Consider the following 20,814-nt stretch of genomic DNA (forward strand, 5'->3'; position numbering starts at 1 on the left):
TTCGACCCCAAGACATTTCGACCCCTCAGAAATAGTTGTATGTTTTCATTTTATATTTCTTCCATTTTACATACTTTAGAAAATATGAATATATAGATCTATATAAATATTCTATTTTTAAATACATGTCAGTGAATAAACCGCGCTGGTCGGAAAGGATCGGCCGTATGTTTATAATTGGAACTAATTGAGTTATTTCTTCATGTTATTTTGATAATCTAAGAAGAAAATATATTATGAAAAAACAGTTTTTAAAAGAATTATATCATGTTTATATATGAATATAAAAACGTTTACTGCATTTATTGCCAAAGCACGAATAATGTCCTTTGATTAGTCCTGATAGAGTTTGATTGGATTATCACACCTATTGATTATATCAATTAATCAGTATATTTGTAAGCACACACAAATGACATGTGACAAACAATGTCTAACAAGGTAAGTGCAGTTAAATATGATAAGCTTTTATTTAATTTAAAAGCTAATGTCCAAGGAGTTGGGGTTGAAATGTCTTGGGGTCGAATTGTCTCTTGGGGTTGAAATGTCTTGGGGTCGAAATGTCTTGCTAGCTTTCTAGACAACCCTATGAGGATAGGCTAAGATTACGGAAGTATTTTAAGAGGCATCAAATTTATGTTAGGACATGCATAAATGACATTGTAAACTTACTCATTTCACTTAATTTCACTTATATTTCGTGCTATCGATCGGCCGTTTTGGGTTAGTATAATCTTAATGGCGGTGCGCGGAGATATAGAATTATCTATGTTTCGTATATACCTGCATTTTTTTCATCAAGTCAACAAAAATGGTCTTTAATAACATACAATATGGTTATAAATCATAAAATTCAAAGTATAGAATTTTTCTTTAAATTTATAACTTTGACACTCATATATCTAATATATTTCCGCGCGCCGCCATTAAGATTATACTACCCCAAAACGGCGGATAGAAAACACGAAATAATAAGGCAGGCATGAAAAACTAAGTGAAATAAGTAAGTTTACAACATCATTTATGCGTGTCCTAACATATACTTTATGCCTCTTAAGATACTTCCGTAATCCTAGCCTATCCTCATAGGGTTGTCTAGGATTACGGAACTTCCGTAATCCTAGAACCGGAGGCTAGGATTACGGTACCGTAATCGTAGCCACTGCCTTTTTTAAAATCAAGTTTTTGTTTTGATGAGTCTTGATCATCTAACTGCTTTAATTAGCACTTCAAAATCCAAACGCCTGATGACGTTTCATCACGGTAAGGACGTTCAGCACATTATTAAATTCTGCGTAATATTTTACAATCAAAGATAGTTATGAACATCAAATAAACACACAGATTTAATAGTCCCAATAAAAAGATATATGAACATAAATCGTTAAATGGCTTTTTACTGACTTAATCCATCTGGTATTGTTTCGGATAGTAAGATTTTGGATATCTTGTTCTTAATCAAGCAGGTATCTCAAAAAATATTTGACACAGGATTATGAAACATTACAGGAATATTACTCAGCATGTCAAGTTGTAGGTTTTTGTTAGAGATATTACACAGTATAATCAAAATGGAGTTAGTAAAAAATTAGTCCAAATAATTTGACGTCAAATGTGATTCTGAGATATTTTCGTGATAGGTCATAATCCCTCTCTTTACGTCAAAACCAATAACGACCTTTTCTGTGGTGAAATTAGATTTAGCTGAAAACACGATCAGGCAATATATTTACATGATATAATAGTAATAAACATAACAGTAAACACGTTAATAAAGCGTAAACACTATATGTTTCAGTTTGGCTACCTTGCTGTATTTATATGTCCGCCATTACACTCAGTACACGCTGACAGTGCGGTTGGTCGTTATCGATCATGTGACATGAATCGGAGCCATGTAAAATTTGTGTAAACTTTAGGGTGTGTTGTTTAAAACAGTGACAAACTCGTGTTTTGCCGTTTATTCACATAAACATCAATTGAATGGAAGGAAAAAAATGTATATTCTTTCCAGATATCTTAAATTTTAGTTAAAATTTCTCTAATATTTTTGTTTTTTAATAGTTAGAATGTGATTCAAAAATCGCTGCCTCTCCGCCCAGAAATCGTCGCGGAAGGCTCAACACATAAAAGGTACTTTCTATGTTGTACATGGAGGAAAGATATTGACCTATGCAAAAATTATCGCAATATCGTGGCTTACGTACAGTTAGTTGGACAAGTCAGAAATATGCATAAAAGGGCATAAAAATTTGTGTTGTACTTTAACTCGCACTGAAAACACTGTGTTGTAGAACATGTACTTCTTTCCATAATGCAGAATGTCCGGTTTCTGCCTTGCCCCTTTACACTGGCACCTGGTCCTTTTTGGGCCCTAGAAATAGCATTATATAAGTAAAAAAAGCAATTGGATCTATGCGTTATTTCAGTGAACCTTCCATTTTGGTGTCCAAACCCGCCTGCTTAGCTCAGTAGGTAGAGCATTGGTCTACAGATTGCGGGGTCATGAGTTCGATCCTCATGCGGAGTATGTTCTCTGTGACTATTTGATAAACAACATTGTGTCTGAAATCATTAGTCCTCCACCTCTGATTCATGTGGGGAAGTTGGCAGTTACTTGTGGAGAACAAGTTTGTACTGGTACAGAATCCAGGAACACTGGTTAGGTTAACTACCCGGCATTATATGACTGAAATACTGTTGAAAAACGACGTTAAACCCCAAAAAAACAAACAAATTTTGTGTCTGCTCTGTATCTTCAAAACCCTTGAAGGACCTCATCAAGAAGATGTGCAGAACTCATGAGTCAGCCATGTTGGCTCAAGGTCAAGGTCACAACTCAAGGTCAAAGGTTTGAGCCTTCCACCCAATACCATCAACCCTTTCACTATCCATAACACCAGTGGGGGATATAGCTACATGTCTTTCAGACTGCCTTGTTTAATCTAAAATTTACAGACAGAGTGTTTGAATGATTTACCATTGATTCGCGCAGTCTGGTCAGGATCCATGCTGTTCGCTTTCAAAGCCTTATAATTGCAGTGAGAGAAACCATTAGCGAACAGCATAGAACCTGACCAGACTGTACGGATGCGCAGGCTGGTCTGGATCCATGCTGGTTGTAAATGCACTATGTTGGCTTTCTCATGGTGCGGCTCAATTATGTAAAAATATAGGGACAATTATCAGTAAATTTTGAAATTAAGGGGCAGTTTTAAAGGCTTTGTAAACTGTTTTTGAAGAAAAAAACAACATTTTATCCCTGATTTAATGAAACATTCTGCCAAATTGAATATACTCACATCAAGTATGGTTTCATTAGCAGTAATTAAATGACCAATTACTAGCTAGTTAACAAACATATAGAATAATCAAGCAACTAAGTCAGTGGACATGGATCAACAATGTGGAGCATTTTCAGACAAAACAGTCAACACTAACAACAATATCGAAAAGTGGCACAAGAAGGATCAAGACTAGAGCTGGCAGGTCAGACCTTAGATACTTGTGTCCTTTCTTTGTGGCAAGTCAAAGAATGTAGATCTGCATATCTGACTGGTCTCAGACATGTCTTTACAGGGAATGATACAGACAGGTTTTCTGAGGATTATTCGATGTTTGGGACAAATATGAAAACTACAACTTGGCCACTACACAGCTTCTTTGGATGTGCAGCAAGATAGCATAGGCAGACTTTTGGACCTGACTTTTCAAACAACCCCATCAGTGAGGAAGACTGAAACCAGAACAGTTGATATAGAATGATAATGTATAAAAATTTTGAATTGCACCTGTCAGTTTTAAAATTACAGGTTCCATTATGAAATTATAAATTATAAAAATATTTTTTTGTAATGAATGATATGTTATAATAAACTGTTGATGGTATACATGTATTGTCCTTATAATATATTTTATCCTTTCATTCATACCCATTCCGTGCATGTTCTAATGTATTTTGTTTTGTCAAGTTGGAACACAAAGTGGGAGCAATAAGCAACAAATATATATAAATAACCATCAGTGGACTGGTCTATACAAGTACATTTAAGCAGTCCAAGATATTTTATATCTAGATGGTATTAATTACATTTATAACCATGGGTAATTCATTCCTTGTGTTTACTGCATTTTATATGACTAGGCAATTCTAAGGACAGGCTTAGGAATATTTGATTATTTATCACAGTCACTGTGACTGATTTTTTTGCACCATTTTTGTACATGTATCCAGTATAACATAATACTATATTTTGTTGAAAAAAAAATCAGGAAAATCAGTGTCGACCATTTTGAATGAGAATACAAAGTAGTGAACCAGAATATAATGAGCATCTTTCAGCTTGTTTTGTATGAATTTAGAGTTGCGCTACATGAAAAGATTGTATATAATACACTATAATGCTGCTTATCATTCAAAATAGCAGAGCAGTTAAATTTCCACTATGTTGAGAAAAACATGGTTTTGATAGATTTCCTTATACAGTCATGTACTGCAATTCTGATCTGTTTCTTTGATGTTTTACAGGTGTCTGAAAGTGAACCATTGTTGCTAAGGATATGAAGTACAACCACAGTGATAGATAGAAGAAAGAGTTATAGAGAAGACTAGGGAAGTGTCGTTTATATACCTACTACAGCTGTATGGAAACTACACCAAACAAGACTATATCTAAACTTATTGTTGAATGGCCAGGCGCATACCAATTTTAAAATGGCTTACTTTTGTCACTGTAGTATATTCAGGTACACTGACAGTGCTTTTTATGTCATCCAGCCCGCCCTTGACCCCATGTTCCCAGATGGATGAAAGTCGCAAGGTAAACAAAGATGCCACTACCAAAAATACTGTTAACATTCCAGAGAGCTTCCCAAATGGAGACAACAAGGAGTGGGGCCCCCACAAAATGACACTTATTGTCCCTTTCAGAGATAGATTAGAAGAATTACTAGAGTTTGCTCCACATATACAGGAATACCTCACCAGAAAGCATGTCAGACATGAAATCCTGGTTGTGAATCAAGTTGATTCTTTGAGGTAAGAGAAGTATTTTCAACCAGATTAAAGTAGGGGAAATTATTGGCATGATAACCGTGCCTTTTAAACTGGTATCAGAGCTGTTTTAAACTGGACAAAAGGCTTAAAATAAAATATTGTTTGTTTCCCAACCCGTACCCATAATATTTTTTTCACATATAAAAGCAATAAGTTTTCAGGATTTTCGCTTCTATTTAAATTCCAAAAGAATCCTATCACTTCAGTTTTGTTTTGTCAGATCATAGAGAAAACAGGTATTTTATTGAACAAGAGCTGTCTCCATAGGATGACACATGCCCCCGATGGCACTTTGAATGAATAGTTATGGCCGATGTTAGAGTTTAGGACCTTTGACCTACGGACCTGGGTCTTGCGCGCGACACGTCGTCTTACTGTGGTACACATTCATGCCCGATAATTTTAAAATCCATGCATGAATGACAAAGATATGGACCAGACACGCCCATCAATGCACTATCATGAAATATGACCTTTAACGTCTAAGTGTGACCTTGACCTTTGAGCTACGGACCTGGGTCTTGCGCGCGACACGTTGTTTTACTGTGGTACACATTCATGCCAAGTTATTTGAAAATCCATCCATGGATGACAAAGATATGGACTGGACACAAATGCAATATCATGAAAAATGACCTTTAACGTCTAAGTGTGACCTTGACCTTTGAGCTACGGACCTGGGTCTTGCGCGCGACACGTCGTCTTACTGTGGTACACATTCTTGCCAAGTTATTTGAAAATCCATCCATGGATGACAAAGATATGGACCGGACACGAAAATTGCGGACAGACTGACAGATCGACAGACCGACAGACGGTTAAAAAATTATATGCCTCCCTTCGGGGGCATAAAAAGTGGAGTTACAATAAATATGCATTTCTAAAGTAAGACCAAATTGGACCCCGATGGAAATAAGTCTCCGGACATTATCGGGTTGTCCTGTTCAGGCATATGTCATTGAACTTTGTGATATTATATCTTTTGTATAACTAATATCAAGACAATTGATATGTCAATGTATGTTCCATGTAATATGATAGCTATTGCAGCAAATAAAGGAAAATGATACTGTTATTGTTTTTCCAGGTTCAACCGTGGATCTCTCATTAACGTTGGTGTCTTAGAAAGCTCAAGTGACTGTGATTATATAGCTATGCACGATGTTGACCTGCTACCCCTCAATGACGCATTAGATTATTCCTACCCAGGAGATGGACCATTCCATATATCTGCTCCGGATTTACACCCCTTATATCACTATCATTCGTTTATTGGAGGCATAATTCTGCTGACTAAATTCCATTTCAAGATGGTAATATATTATTGATAATGGCTCATTTTAGTATGTAAATTGAATGAATTTAAAATATTATTACAGATTTTTAGCTTCATTATTCAAAGAATATGTAGAGCTATTCTTACCACTGTGTCGGCATCATGTAACACCTTGATTAAGAAATAATATATCTCATTTAATGATTTGTCACTGAATAAAATCATTGTTTGGAATTCAGATGTGAAGTAATTATATCATGAAGGTGCAGTCTTTTTCTCTGAGTAAAATTCTGATCAGTAATTTTTAAAAATGGTTAACTTTGTCTTTTGAATTTAAAACAATCATTGTACATGTAAATGGATGTTTGTCATTCTCCCATACCGGATGTCTACCATCGCAGAATTTTTGGCAGAAATTTAGTCCCATTCTTCCAAAAAGAACATAATTTGACAATAATGACATTAAAAAGAATTACAATAGTTATTGTCTATGATCCTAAGATTGCGTAAATTTTGATTTCTATAAATGTTGGAATTGGAACACATTACATAAGGTCTTCATTTCCAAGTATTCACCAAAAAAAAAAGAGACACAATATCTTTAATTAGGCTATAGGCCTAATGAGATTCTATTAGGTTAGAAAAATTCACAGGCCAAGCTTTTAAATTTGAAGCATTTATTATTAGTGATCAGTTTAGAACTATGATGAAAATTTATGTAAAAATCGTTGATACAGTATGTTTCAATATGAATAACTGAAATTATTCAGATATGTTTTTAAAAACCTCTTCATCTTGGTGCAGATGTATATCTGTGTGTACCATACTTTCTCTTGTTTAGAATATTTGTCATGTGTTCACATGTTGAGATTTAATTTTAATGCAGTCTAAGACATAACGAACTTATACAATCATGTATTGCATTCAGAAATTGTGGAAATTATCATTAATACAGTCAATTGTAATAATAGAACATAAACTTCCTAAAACAGATCCATATTTGGAGATGTTTGCAGCCATTGCAATAACAACATTTCTTTATTTTTTATGGGGCACTGGTGCTTTTTCAAGGGAGCTCTGCCTTTTAGGTAGCACCTCATTTCATATTAATTTATGTAAATTCAGTTTACTGTTGATTATTTTCAGGTAAATGGAATGTCTAACAGGTACTGGGGATGGGGCAGAGAAGATGATGAATTTTATGTCAGATTAAAAAAGGCAGGACTGCTGGTTAGTGAACATATTTTTGTATTTGATTAACTCTATTGAAGGTAAAACACATTGTAACAGTGAGGTTGTGTTTAAAAACAGTTCAAGGACTTTGGATCCAAGGTTAAAAACTGAGTTTGGATACCAGTCTAAAAAACTTCATGATCTGATTGGTTGATTTTGAAGTGGATTTTGAAATTAACCAATGGGGAGACACCATTGTGAGACTGGTTTCTAAATTCAATTTTATAACTTCTGACTTTAGTACAAAATCAAGAATAGATAGTAGGCAGGTGCAATTCTTGATATATATGTATATGTTCACATATGAAAGCCTTTGATTATTTAAAGTTAGTCTCTGCACATAGTTACACATGCTGTGATTATTTTCTCATATTATATAAACACATATCAGCATTAATAAACACAGCATATCATGGTATAAAATGTTAAAAATTGATGTTTTACAGATTTCAGTTCAAGAGTTGAGCTTCACTTGTAGGTAGTTACTAGTACACTTGCCAGAGTTATTTAACTTTCATGATTACAATGCTATCTCACCTTAGAGACATAAAACTCTAAAAAATACCGGTATTATTTGTTACTCTTGATGACATCACTGAACATTACAAGATGTCACTTTCTTGATCTTGTTTGAATTTCTGACAATGCATAGTTGTCCAAGAACCTAGTACATTGTAATTTACTTTTTATCAACTCCGGGCGTTGGTAAATTCACTTTATATCTTTTATGACTACACTAGTAATGATTTTCCTGTAATTTCTAGAAAACAAAATGGATTGAGAAGAACGGTGAAAGTGTTCCAGAATACGAGGTAAAGCAAAATATCATTCTTCCAAGTTTTGTGATTTGTAAAATTCATTTATAAAATATTTTTGTTGAGAAATTATTATTTATAGCACTATAAGGAAGACAATATGTTTTTTATTAGCTCACGTAGTGACAGGGTGAGCTTTTGTGATCGCCCTTCGTCCGTCGTTCGTCCGTCCAGGCAACTGAAAAGAGAGGGCCATCTAACGGTAAAGAGAACAAAAGAGAACAATAGCTTCAATCCGATTACAATAGATTTAAAGAGCCAGGGCCCCCTATTCAAACAAAAGAAAATAATAAAAGAAATGGCCCTCTCTTTCATTTCGGCCGTCCATCCGTCTGTACGTTCCCAATTTCCTTGTGAACACGATAGAGACCACATTTTGTATTTGATTTTAATCAAACTTGCATACAACTTGTATGGGCATAATATCTCGTTTACTTTCGAAAACTGGTCAGATCCCATTATGGGTTCCAGAGTTATGGCCCCTTAAAATGCCAAAATTCACCATTTTTGGCTTGTGAACATGGTAGAGACCACATTTTGCAATCAACTTTACTTGCACACAACTTGTATTGGCATAATATCTCAGATGCTTTCAAAAGCTGGCCTGCTGCCGTCATGGGGTCCAGAGTTATGGCCATAATTTGCTTTATTTTAGCTTGTGAACATGATGGATACAACATTTTGCAATCAACTTTAATCAAACTTGCACACAACTTGTACTGGCATAATAACTCGGTTTCTTTTGAAAACTGGCCAGATCCCGTCATGGGTTCGAGAGTTATGGCCCCTTAAGGGCCAAAATTTGCCATTTTTGGCTTGTGAACACGATAGAGACAAAATTTTGCAATCATCTTTAATCAAACTTGCACACAACTTGTATTGGCATAATATCTCGGTTCCTTTTGAAAACTGGCCGGATCCAGCCATGGATTCCAGAGTTATGACCCCTTAAAGGTCCAAAATTTGCTATTATGGCTTGTGCAGCCATATAGAGACTTCATTTATGGTTTGATTTGATACAAACTTGCCAAATATCTTCAACAACAATAAATCTTGGATTCCATGATGAATATGTCAGAACTAATCATAGGTTCCGGAGTTATTTATATCTGATTATCTCCCTTGATTTTAATCAAAATGGATTTATATCAGTAAGTACTAGTAGGACTCATTTGAAATTTCATTATTGTCATTAGTTGGACTGAGACAATAAGGGTAGATAACTTTGGGCTGATTTTATATCAAATTACCTCCCTTAATTAAAAAGAAAAATTGGTATATTTCTGTAACTAATGAAGATACTGATCTAAAAATTCATTTATGCCATCAGATTGACTTAGACAATCAATGAAGATACATTCTACTGAATTTATGACAATGACCTCCCTTTATTTTTTTATGTAAATGAATATACTTAGCAGCTTCTAATTAGATTGGTTTGAAATGTTATTTATGTCTTCCATGGTAAGAAATAGTCATGTTAGATAACTCTTGATTAAACCTTTATCGATATGAATACTTTTCTAATATGTTGTTGTAAACGCTTGTACTCTGTATCTTCTATATGCATATACCAATGCATGATTACCTCCCCTGATTTTAATAAAAATGGATTTATCTCAGTTATTATTTATAGGACTCATTTGAAATTTCATTAAGGTCATTAGTTGACTTGAGACTACCAGGGTAGATAACTACGGACTGATTTTATGTCAAATTACCTCCCTTCGTTTCAAATTAAAATAGGTATATCTCAGTAACCAATGAAAATACTGATTTGAAATGTTATTTATGCCATCAGATGGACTCGGACAACCAGGGTAGAGAACTTTTGACTGAATTTATGACAAGTTACCTCCCTTTATTTTATGTGGATGAGTATACTTCAGCAGCATCTAATGAGATCGGTTTTAAATGTTATTTAAGTCTTCCAGGGTAAGAAATAGTCATGCTAGTACAAAAATGCAGCATTTGAGCCTATGCAGATTGGCTCTGACTAGTATGTGACCCATAGATCAAAAGGGACTATTACAAGAGAATATTTTTGTCCTGTATATATTTAGTGTGTATGCCTATGTGATCTATGTCAAAACTTGATCAGCAATGGTACTCAGGTGAGCGATATAGGGCCATCATGGCCCTCCTGTTTGTTTTAACTTTGAAAAACTTTTTTTTTAAAATGAACAAAATCTGAAATTCCAAATTGTAAATTATTGATAAAAAAAAGAGAAAGGTCTTTATATTTGTGAATATTTCTAGCTGGTAAAATTGATATTGATTTTGTTGGTGAGAATGTTGCATTACGTTAGTAGCTTTCAATAACCATACAATATGCCCCATTTTGCTGACGCTAGCTTTTCAGTGGTTTTATCCAACACCGGTACTTGACTTTTTGCAACAAAACTTTTTATGTAACAATGTTTGAAGTGTGATGAGATGTTGGAATAAGGAATATGACATTGGGCAATACTGGTTTTAATTACACTTGTTTTGTCAATGGCTAAATCTATCGAAAAAATTCAGTTTCATGCATTTGCATATTTTTTCAGGTTAGAAGACCAAAGAACATAACGACAGGTTTAGGAACATTTCACCACATCCATGACAAAAGGCAAAGACCAAGAGACAATAAAAGATACTTTGACCAGAAAGAGGTATCCAGTAAAAGATATTTTCATGTTTTACCTAACTGAAAACAAATGTTGAAATAGACTGATCTTCACAAATGAGCCGCACCATGAGAAAACCAACATAGTGGCTTTGCGACCAGCATGGATCCAGACCAGTTGTGCATCCGCGCAGTCTGGTCAAGATCCATGCTGTTCACTAATGGTTTCTCTAGTTACAATAGGCTTTGAAAGCGAACAGCATGGACCCTGACCAGACTGCGCGGATGCGCAGGCTGGTCTGGATCCATGCTGGTCGCAAAGCCACTATGTCGGTTTCTTCATGGCGCAGCTCAAATACTCTTCATACAGTTCTGATTTTTTACAATTGAAGCAGCCATCAACTTACAACACAAATCTTGTTAAACATTTTCTGATGTGCCTAAACAGTTTAATGATTTTTGCCACTTTATTCTAGCAGAGAATTGTCACAGTGGTTGGATGGTGTGAATAGTTGAAATGAACTGTTTTTTCTGTCACAGCAATTGCTTCAAGTCCAATAGGGGGTCCTATTCTTCCATAAAGAACATGTCATCCAGCTGACCTTTAAAAGATCTGGGTCCATGGTTATAAAACTGAGTTTGGAGACAAGCCTAAAATCTGCAGTACCTGATTGGTTGACCCTTGGCTCAGTCTTGAAATTGACCAGTGACAAAACTGCTTTGTAAAACTGGTCTGCATACTTTGTTGTGTAATACTGACAAAATGCCTGTCATTGAAAGAAGTCTTTGTAGGATCAATTTGGACACACATTATCAGTGCAGTTGTAGTTTCTCCTTTACAGATTTTGTATTTCTTCTTATTAAAATGATTTCTTGTTTAGGAAACTGTATGATTAAAGAAAAGACCTATCTTGAGATACAGTAAAACAATACGCACATGAGCATTGATGGCTTTAGCACAGGCTCTCTCAAGGAACTCATGAGGCCCTGAGTGTTAGGATTGCTCAGAACCCTGGAGCATTTTGCTAATCCCGTTGTGACCATCAGCAATCAGTTTTTCACTGTGTACATAAAACTGAAATTCTTAATGTTCATCATAAATTATTTACTGGAGTTCAGTTGATATATAGTTAAAATTTTTCAGCATAATGGAAGTAGGCATTTCAAGTTATAAGTTGTTCTTTAGATACATTAAATATTAATATTTCAAACAGTGTTTTTTTTCTTCTCCAGAAAACGAGTAAATTGGATAGAGAGACAGGACTGAACAATGTGAAGTACGAAGTACTAAATAGACATAAATTGACAGTGAATGGTACTGGTTTTACCATGTTGGAGGTGAAACTGAAGTGTGATTATGAGAAAACACCATGGTGCTTGAAAGAGGCAGATCACCATCTTATAAAGAAATATGTAACTCCTATACCTCCGAGATGACCAAGAAAAGAATGAAGTTACTGTACACGAGTCATCATATAAGACATGACCATTTGATTAAACTGATTGTGATTATGATTTTATAGGAGTTCTTACATATATCTTATTATAGCAAAGATGTATTTTCAGTGGTAGTTTGGAATAACTAAAAGTTCAGTATTAACCAGATTTACTTATAAAACAGTAATTATAGTGTAAAAAATAAAAAGTCCAATGAAATTGTTGTTAGTTCCTTTAAATTTTTTTATTTAACTACTTTGGACCATTATATTTCCTGTTTAGCAGACATTTGTACAGTGTGTCAGTGTAGGAAAGGTATGACACGGATATATTTATTTATGGAATAGTAGGATTGAATCAGTTTTTGTTTATTCAGTTATAACATTTATTGCAATGTCATATTTTTACCTCGCCTGATCTATGTTATAACACTTTGTAAACTAGTTTATTTTTTCATTTTTAGCATTTTTCTATTTAAATTTGTTTAAGAAAATATATTTCAGCCTTACATGTGTTGCAGTATGCATGTGTTTAGCTCACATAAGCACAGAGTGCTCATAGTGAGCTGTTAAGATCATTGGATGTCCAGCAGTTGTCTAAACTTTTTTAAAAGATCATCTCGTGAACCACTATGCAAATTTCAACCAAACTTCAGAGGAATGTTCTTTGGGTGGTCCACTTTCAGATTTCTTCAAACATAGTTCATTCCTTTAGAATTCTGGTTGCCATGGCTACCAAAAGTAAAAACTTGAGAAATCTTGTCAGAAACTGCTTGCCAAATTTTGAAAGAATTTACAGAAATGTCCCTTGGGTAACACACTATCTATTTTTTTTTCAAACAATTATATTGAATTTCCATTGAAAAATATGGCCTGCAGGGGGCAGGGCTGGTTTATACGGAAAAGTTTGAAAATCTTTTCCTTCAAAACAATTGGCTCGATTTCAAAATACTTTCACAGCAATGTTCCTTGGAAGACCCTCATCTGAATTGCTTAAAATCAGTTTGTTTCATTAAATATATGACAACCAGCGGACAGACTAGTTTTCCCTATGTGACTATATGGAAAACTTTGTAAATCTCTCAAGCTGCTAGTCTGTAAAAGCAGTGCATGTATGGTGATTCCTTACCAAAGGGGAGATGCTAATTAGTCCCTAACTGGTTAAAAACCAGTTTTGGGGACTAGGATTATTGTTTTCCATCCGTCTGTCATTCTATCTGTCCATCTATTCGTCCGTTTGCTATTAGGTGTCAGGTCATAACTCTGTTATTTTAAATTGATTTTAATTTTACTTTGCACAAATGTTCCCCATTATGAGATAACTTGTCATGTGCAAAACTCAGACCCTTAGCACACCCAGACCCCTATCTCAAAGTTCAAGGTCACATTTGAAGTTCAAACATTAAAAATTTTGAAAATCTCTGCTGACACTGCTGGCCAGATCCTAAAATAATTTCACAGCATTGTTCCTTTTTCATAATTTATTCAGTTCAACTGCGAATGCCTGGTGAGCTATCTACTGCCATCATGGTCCTTTTGTTTTGCATTGCATTTCGCATTATTACTTTATTGATCATATAAGGTTTATTGTCCTTTCTCTCACTGAAGTGCTCAAACTACCTCACTATGTATAGTGTTCTCAGAAGTAAATAACTTACATCTGGATTCTTTACCTACGGGTGATTAGGTGAGGCTATATTTAATGAAAACATTTTACTTTGTCTGGATTAAGATTGTTTTGCACCTATGATAAACTGGAAGTAATAGCATAATATGATTTATCTGGGTAAAGTAGAACAAAGCCAGGACTTGGCAATAAAAAAGATTTTTGTCGAGCCCGCTTGCGGATGCGAAAACATAGTTGTCCAAATGGCTGTTCGGTGTATGTGCGTGCGTGTGTGTGTGCATGTGTGCATGCGTCCGTCCGTGCGTCAGTCCGGATTTGTTTGTCCGGACCATAACTTTGACATGCATGGAGCAATCTTGTTTATATTTAGCATGAATGTTAACCTCAGTGAGACGGAGTGTCATGCGCAAATCCCAGGTTCTTATCTCAAAGGTCAAGGTCACAGTTACAGGTCAAAGGTCAAATTAAAAAATGACTTTGTCTGGAGCATTTCTTCTTCATGCATGGAGGGATTTTGATGTAACTTGGCAAAATTGTTCACCATCATGAGACGGAGTGTCATGCGCAAGAACCAGGTCCCTAGGTCTAAGGTCAAGGTCACACTTAGAGGTCAAAGGATACAAGAATGACAACTTTGTCCAGAGCATTTCTTCTTCATGCATGGAGGGATTTTGATGTCGCTTGGCACAAATGTTCACCACCATGAAGCGGAGTGTCATGCGCAAGAACCAGGTCCCTAGGTCTAAGGTCAAGGTCACACTTAGAGGTCAAAAGTCAGATATAAGAATGACTTTGTCTGGAGCATTTCTTTTTGATGCATAGAGGGATTTTGATGTAACTTGGCACAGTTGTTCACCATCATGAGACGGAGTGTCATGCGCAAGAACCAGGTCCCTAGGTCTAAGGTCAAGGTCACACTTAGAGGTCAAAGGATACAAGAATGACAACTTTGTCCAGAGCATTTCTTCTTCATGCATGGAGGGATTTTGATGTCGCTTGGCACAAATGTTCACCACCATGAAGCGAAGTGTCATGCGCAAGAACCAGGTCCCTAGGTCTAAGGTCAAGGTCACACTTAGAGGTCAAAAGTCAGATATAAGAATGACTTTGTCTGGAGCATTTCTTTTTGATGCATAGAGGGATTTTGATGTAACTTGGCACAGTTGATTATCATCATGAGACGGAGTGTCATGCGCAAGATCCTAGAATTACTTCCCTTTGTTGTTACTATAGCTTATATTCATAACTTTTTTATTACTGGTCGTAGGGAAAAGTCAAGACCACTTTTCTGTAGTACAACATGCATGTTACATCCAATTTTCAGGTGAATTTTGACCTATCTCTGCTGGTGAGGATTTTTGTGTGGACTTTTTTTTTTACGTCCCTTTGTTGTTACTTTAAATAACTTATATTGTAACTTTTTGCAATCTCTTTTTAGCTCGACTGTTCGAAGAATAGGGGAGCTATCCTACTCGCCCCGGCGTCAGCGTGAGCGTCACACAAATGTTAAAGTTTGCGTACCACCCCAAATATTTTCAAAGTCCATTGAGATATTGCAAAAAGGAGGAGGCAACTATATCAAGCATTTTGACTGAATTATGGCCCCTTTTCGACTTAGAATAAATGTTAAAGTTTGCGTACCACCCGAAATATTTTCAAAGTCCATTGAGATATTGCTTTCATATTTTGCATACTTGTTTAACATCATGACCCCAGTCTCTAAAAAGGAGGAGGCAACTCTATCAAGCATTTTGACTTTATTATGGGCCCTTTTCGACTTAGAATATACTCATTGTAATGTTAAAGTTTTACTCATTGCTTATATTATACTTTCAAGCACTGTGAATAGTCGAGCGCGCTGTCCACTGACAGCTCTTGTTTTATTTGGCATAAATGTTTGCCTCGATGAGACAGGGAATGTCTTGTGCAACTCCCAGTCCTTTTGACTGCTGGCAGGCTCGACATGTTGCCCGTGGGCATCTAGTTTTATGATTTAATGGCAACCTGCAAGTAAAGATACATATTAAAATAACAATGTAACTTTCTTTCTGAAGATAGAATATAATATCAAAATTGTTGGTACATTAAATACTGGTAAATCTAAAGAATGTCTTAAGATCAGTTTGAAATGTTCAAATGTGTTTAATTATGGCCAGATATCTCCAGTACAAGCACACAGACCTTGTACATTTTTTCACCATGAAATACAATATGTTTGTTTATGGCTGCGTGAACTGCATTAAAATCTACATTGTAAACAAAAAATATATTTACAGAAATGTCACCAAAACTGATTTTCCCATATTCTCTCATTATGAAAACCAGTGTGAGTTTCAAACTTGAGATCAGTTTACCAGAAATACAAATGGATGATTTTGATATTTATGGAATACCCTTATCTGAAATATTTTTAGAGCTAAAAGGCTTATGCTGTGCTTTTCAGTTTTGATAAACATTACTGAAGTTTAAGAACAGCTTTTAGTAACTGTCTCAAAAGTTTCGTGAATTCAAGGTTATAAAATGAGCCACACCATGAGAAAACCAATGTTGTGGCTTTGCGACAGTCTGGTCAGGATCCATGCTGTTCACTTTCAAAGCCTATTGCAATTAGAGAAACCATTAGTGAACAGTATGGATCCTGACCAGACTGTGCAGATGCACAGGCTGGTCTGGATCCATGCTGGTTGCAAACGCACTATGTTGGTTTTCTCATGGCGCTGCTCAAATGAATTAAGAGACCAGTCTCAAATCTCCAGCGCCAGATTAATTCTAAGCTTCTTTATTTGGTTAGGAAAGCTTTACTTTTAATACTGCACAATTGAGAGTGAACAGTTAGAGCTACAAAGGGAGGTAATCAAAGACAACAGATCAATAAAACCTTCTGCCTCTGTGATCAGTGTAGATCATGATCTGCACTGTTTGCCATTCAGTCAATAGTATTATTTGGTAAGCACCCCTTTTAACAGTTAATGGTACTGTCAAAATTGAAAGATGGACAAGTTCATTATAGATATTTAGCAGGTTAAATGTCAACAGGGAGTGATTATATATGCTAAAACCAGGTTTGCTTTGTAGCTTATAGGTGGTGGTCTACTTTTTATCATAAGGTCCATAGATGTCTTTTTTGTTTTACTATATTAATGTTTTATCACATTTTAACATTTAATTTCTTTTTGATGTTTTTATTAGTTCTTTTTTATTATACTGAATGATAAATATTCTATTCCATTTTTTTGTGCCCCCCCATGAGTGGTGGGGGCATATAGATTTGGTCTTGTCCGTGCGTCCGTCCGTCTGTCCATCCGTCCATCCATCCGTCCGTCCGAAGTTCGTGACACGCCTAGCTCAAAAAGTATTTGATATAAATTCATGAAACCTTGCTTGTATATTAATCATGATATGAACTTGCACACCTCCTATTTTTCATTTGGGTCCGCCCCCTATTTTCAGAGTTATGGCCCCTGAAATAGTCAAAAATGCACATTTTCACCTTGTGACATGCCTAGCTCAAAAAGTATTTGATATAGATTCATGAAACCTTGCTTGTATATTAATCATGATATGAACTTGCGCACCTCCTATTTTTCATTTGGGTCCGCCCCCTATTTTCAGAGTTATGGCCCCTGAAATAGTCAAAAATGTACATTTTCACCTTGTGACATGCCTAGCTCAAAAAGTATTTCATATAAATTGATGAAACCTTGCATGATTCTTTATCATGATATGAACTTGCGCACCTCCTTTTTTTCATTTGGCTCCGCCCCCTATTTTTTGAGTTATGGCCCCTGAAATAGTCAAAAATGCACATTTTCACCTTGTGACGCGCCTAGCTCAAAAAGTATTTGATATAGATTCATGAAACCTTGCATGTGTATTAATCATGATAAGAACTTGCGCACCTCCTATTTTTCTTTGGGTCTGCCTCCTATTTTTTGAGTTATGGCCCCTGAAATAGTCAAAAATGCACATTTTCACCTTGTGACACCCCTAGCTAAAAAAGTATTTCATATAAATTGATGAAACCTTGCACGAGTCTATATCAAGATATGAACTTGCGTACCTCCTATTTTTCGTCTGGCTATGCCCCCTATTTTTAGAGTTATGGCCCCTGAAATGGTCAAAAATGCACATTTTCACCTTGTGACGCGCCTAGCTCAAAAAGTATTTAATATAAATGGTTGAAAACATGCATAAGTCTTTATCATGATATAAACTTGCACACCTCTAATTTTTTGGCTGGTTTCACCCCTATTTTTAAAGTTATGGCCCCTGAAATGGTAAAAAAATGCACTTTTTCACCTAATTATGTGCCTAGCTCAAAAAGTATTAGATGTAAATTCAGGAAACCTTGCAGGAGTCTTTATCATGATGTGGCCTTGCACTCTTGGCATTCTTCTTGAGAATCTTACTCTTATTACAGAGTTATGGCCCTTGAAATAGCCAGAATAGTGGATTTTTTGTTTGTGATGCTCATAGCTCAAAAAGTATAGGGCCTAGAATAATGAACCCTTTTCATAAAATGTTTGTTGAGGCTATACCCCATTAAGACTGCAAACATTTGAATTATTGCCCCTTATTTGTGACTAATGTACCAGTGGGGGGCACACCCTGTGTCCTACAGACACATTCTAGTTTGTATTTACTCTGCATATACAAGTAGTAAGTGTATTTTATTTTATTTTTACTGCATTGAATTCAGTCATTTAAATCAAATGTGTATGAAAAGTTTTTGAATATTTTTTATTTCTGTCTATGTCTAAATTAGATAGGACTATTAAGTCCTAGACTGGCTCCCGTCCCTATGTTTGTTCTTATTTACATATATCAGTGTTTTTAGCTCACATGTCACAAAGTGACAATGTGAGCTTTTGTGATCACGCAGCATCCGTCGTCCGTCCGTGCGTGCGTAAACTTTTGCTTGTGACCACTCTAGAGGTCACATTTTTCATGGGATCTTTATGAAAGTTGGTCAGAATGTTTATCTTGATGATATCTAGGTCAAGTTCGAAACTGGGTCAACTGCGATCAAAAACTAGGTCAGTAGGTCAAATAATAAAAAAACCTTGTGACCTCTCTAGAGGCCATATTTTTCATGGGATCTGTATGAAAGTTGGTCAGAATGTTCATCTTGATGATATCTAGGTCAGGTTCGAAACTTGGTCAACTGCGGTCAAAAAGTAGGTCAGTAGGTCAAATAATAAAAAAACGTTGTGACCTCTCTAGAGGCCATATTTTTCATGGGATCTTCATGAAAGTTATTCAGAATGTTCACCTTGATGATATCTAGGTCAAGTTCGAAACTGGGTCACGTGCCGTTAAAAACTAGGTCAGTAGGTCAAATAATAGAAAAACCTTGTGACCTCTCTAGGGGCCATACTTTTGAATGGATCTTCATGAAAATTGGTCAGAATGTTCACCTTGATGATATCTAGGTCAGTTTCGAAACTGGGTCACGTGCCTTCAATAACTAGGTCAGTAGGTCAAATAATAAAAAATCTTGTGACCTCTCTAGAGGCCATATTTTTCAGTGGATCTTCATGAAAATTGGTTAGAATTTTTATCTTGATGATATCTAGGTCAGATTCAACACTGGGTCACATGAGCTCAAAAACTAGGTCACAATGTCAAATAATAGAAAAAAACGACATCATACTCGGTTTAAAACTGGGTCATGTGGGGACAGGTGAGCGATTCAGGACCATCATGGTTCTCTTGTTCATTAAGAGGGAAGTAACTCCAGAAGGTTGTTTCTACATTGATATTTTTTATTGCCCCTGGCTCCAAACATAGGTATGGTTCAGCCATCAGATAAAATTGTGCTATTTTAGAGTCTTAAAATTTTCTAATAAAATGTTTCCTGTATTTTTATGAAAAATAACCATGCAGCCAGGGAGCCAGGCTAATTAAGTCCTTGTATAATGATAATTGAAAATCATTTTGCCGTTCTTTGCTGCCGAAAAAGAGACCCTGGCTTAACATTGTGGCATAACCCTGAAAGCAGTCGACTTGTTTTTCATTCTATACAGTAACTTTTAATTCACTGAGGGGAAATTGGGGTAACTTGATCCAATGAAAGATGGCAGCCGATGAGATAAATTGGGAAGTACAAACATTGACTAAGTTTAAAGTTTATCTCCCTTGATGATTTGTAGTTTTACACATTTTTGATCATTAATACAATGATAATTCTATTGTAAAGGAAGTGTTGAGCCAAAGAACTATTACCTTTTTTTAATCATTGTAGAATTATTTCCCTGTTTGTTTTATTATATTAAATTTTTTTCTCTATTATATATATAACAAGTCTACTGAAACTTTGCAAAAAAGGCTTACAGTGGTGGTATGACTCACATTTAGTGATAGCTCTAAGTTATACTGCAGTATGTGCCATACAATTTATTCTTACATGTACTTGAAAATCATTCTTTTTTGCTAAAAGTGTATCCTCATGTTATTTATATTAATTTGAATTTTATTGAAATTGAATAAAAGTATTTATTGAAATCGTTTCTTTGAATTGTTAGCTCAACTATATGAAGTACCTGTATATGGAGAGCTGTCCTACTTATCCCGGTGTCAGCATCTGTGTCCTCACCTTGGTTAAAGTTTTTAGCTCACCTGAGCCAGCTATTGTGATCACTCACCGTCCGGCATCCGTAGTCCGTCGTCCGTCCGGAAACTTCTTCTTTAAACGACATCTCCTTATAAACCGCTAGGCCAATTTCATCCAAACTTCACAGGAATGTTCTGGGGTGAAGCTCTA

The 20,814-nt window shown here is 35.6% G+C and overlaps 2 protein-coding genes across 2 annotated transcripts in view; one reads left to right on the plus strand and one right to left on the minus strand.

Moving 5' to 3' along the window:
* The window catches only part of LOC123546517 (serine/arginine-rich splicing factor 10-like), a 146,103-nt gene that overhangs the window by 49,158 nt on the left and 76,131 nt on the right, over nt 1-20,814 (minus strand). The window lies entirely within an intron of this gene.
* Nucleotides 1,188-20,560, plus strand: LOC123546488 (beta-1,4-galactosyltransferase 7-like). Its single transcript, XM_053550871.1, has 7 exons — nt 1,188-1,263; nt 4,529-5,038; nt 6,144-6,369; nt 7,479-7,562; nt 8,330-8,377; nt 10,930-11,034; nt 12,222-20,560. Exons 2-7 carry the CDS (start codon nt 4,689-4,691, stop codon nt 12,423-12,425), a joined length of 1,017 nt encoding a protein of 338 aa, XP_053406846.1. The 5' UTR covers nt 1,188-1,263; nt 4,529-4,688; the 3' UTR covers nt 12,426-20,560.

The sequence above is a fragment of the Mercenaria mercenaria genome, chromosome 9 (genome assembly GCF_021730395.1).
Source record: "Mercenaria mercenaria strain notata chromosome 9, MADL_Memer_1, whole genome shotgun sequence".
NCBI lineage: Eukaryota > Metazoa > Mollusca > Bivalvia > Venerida > Veneridae > Mercenaria > Mercenaria mercenaria.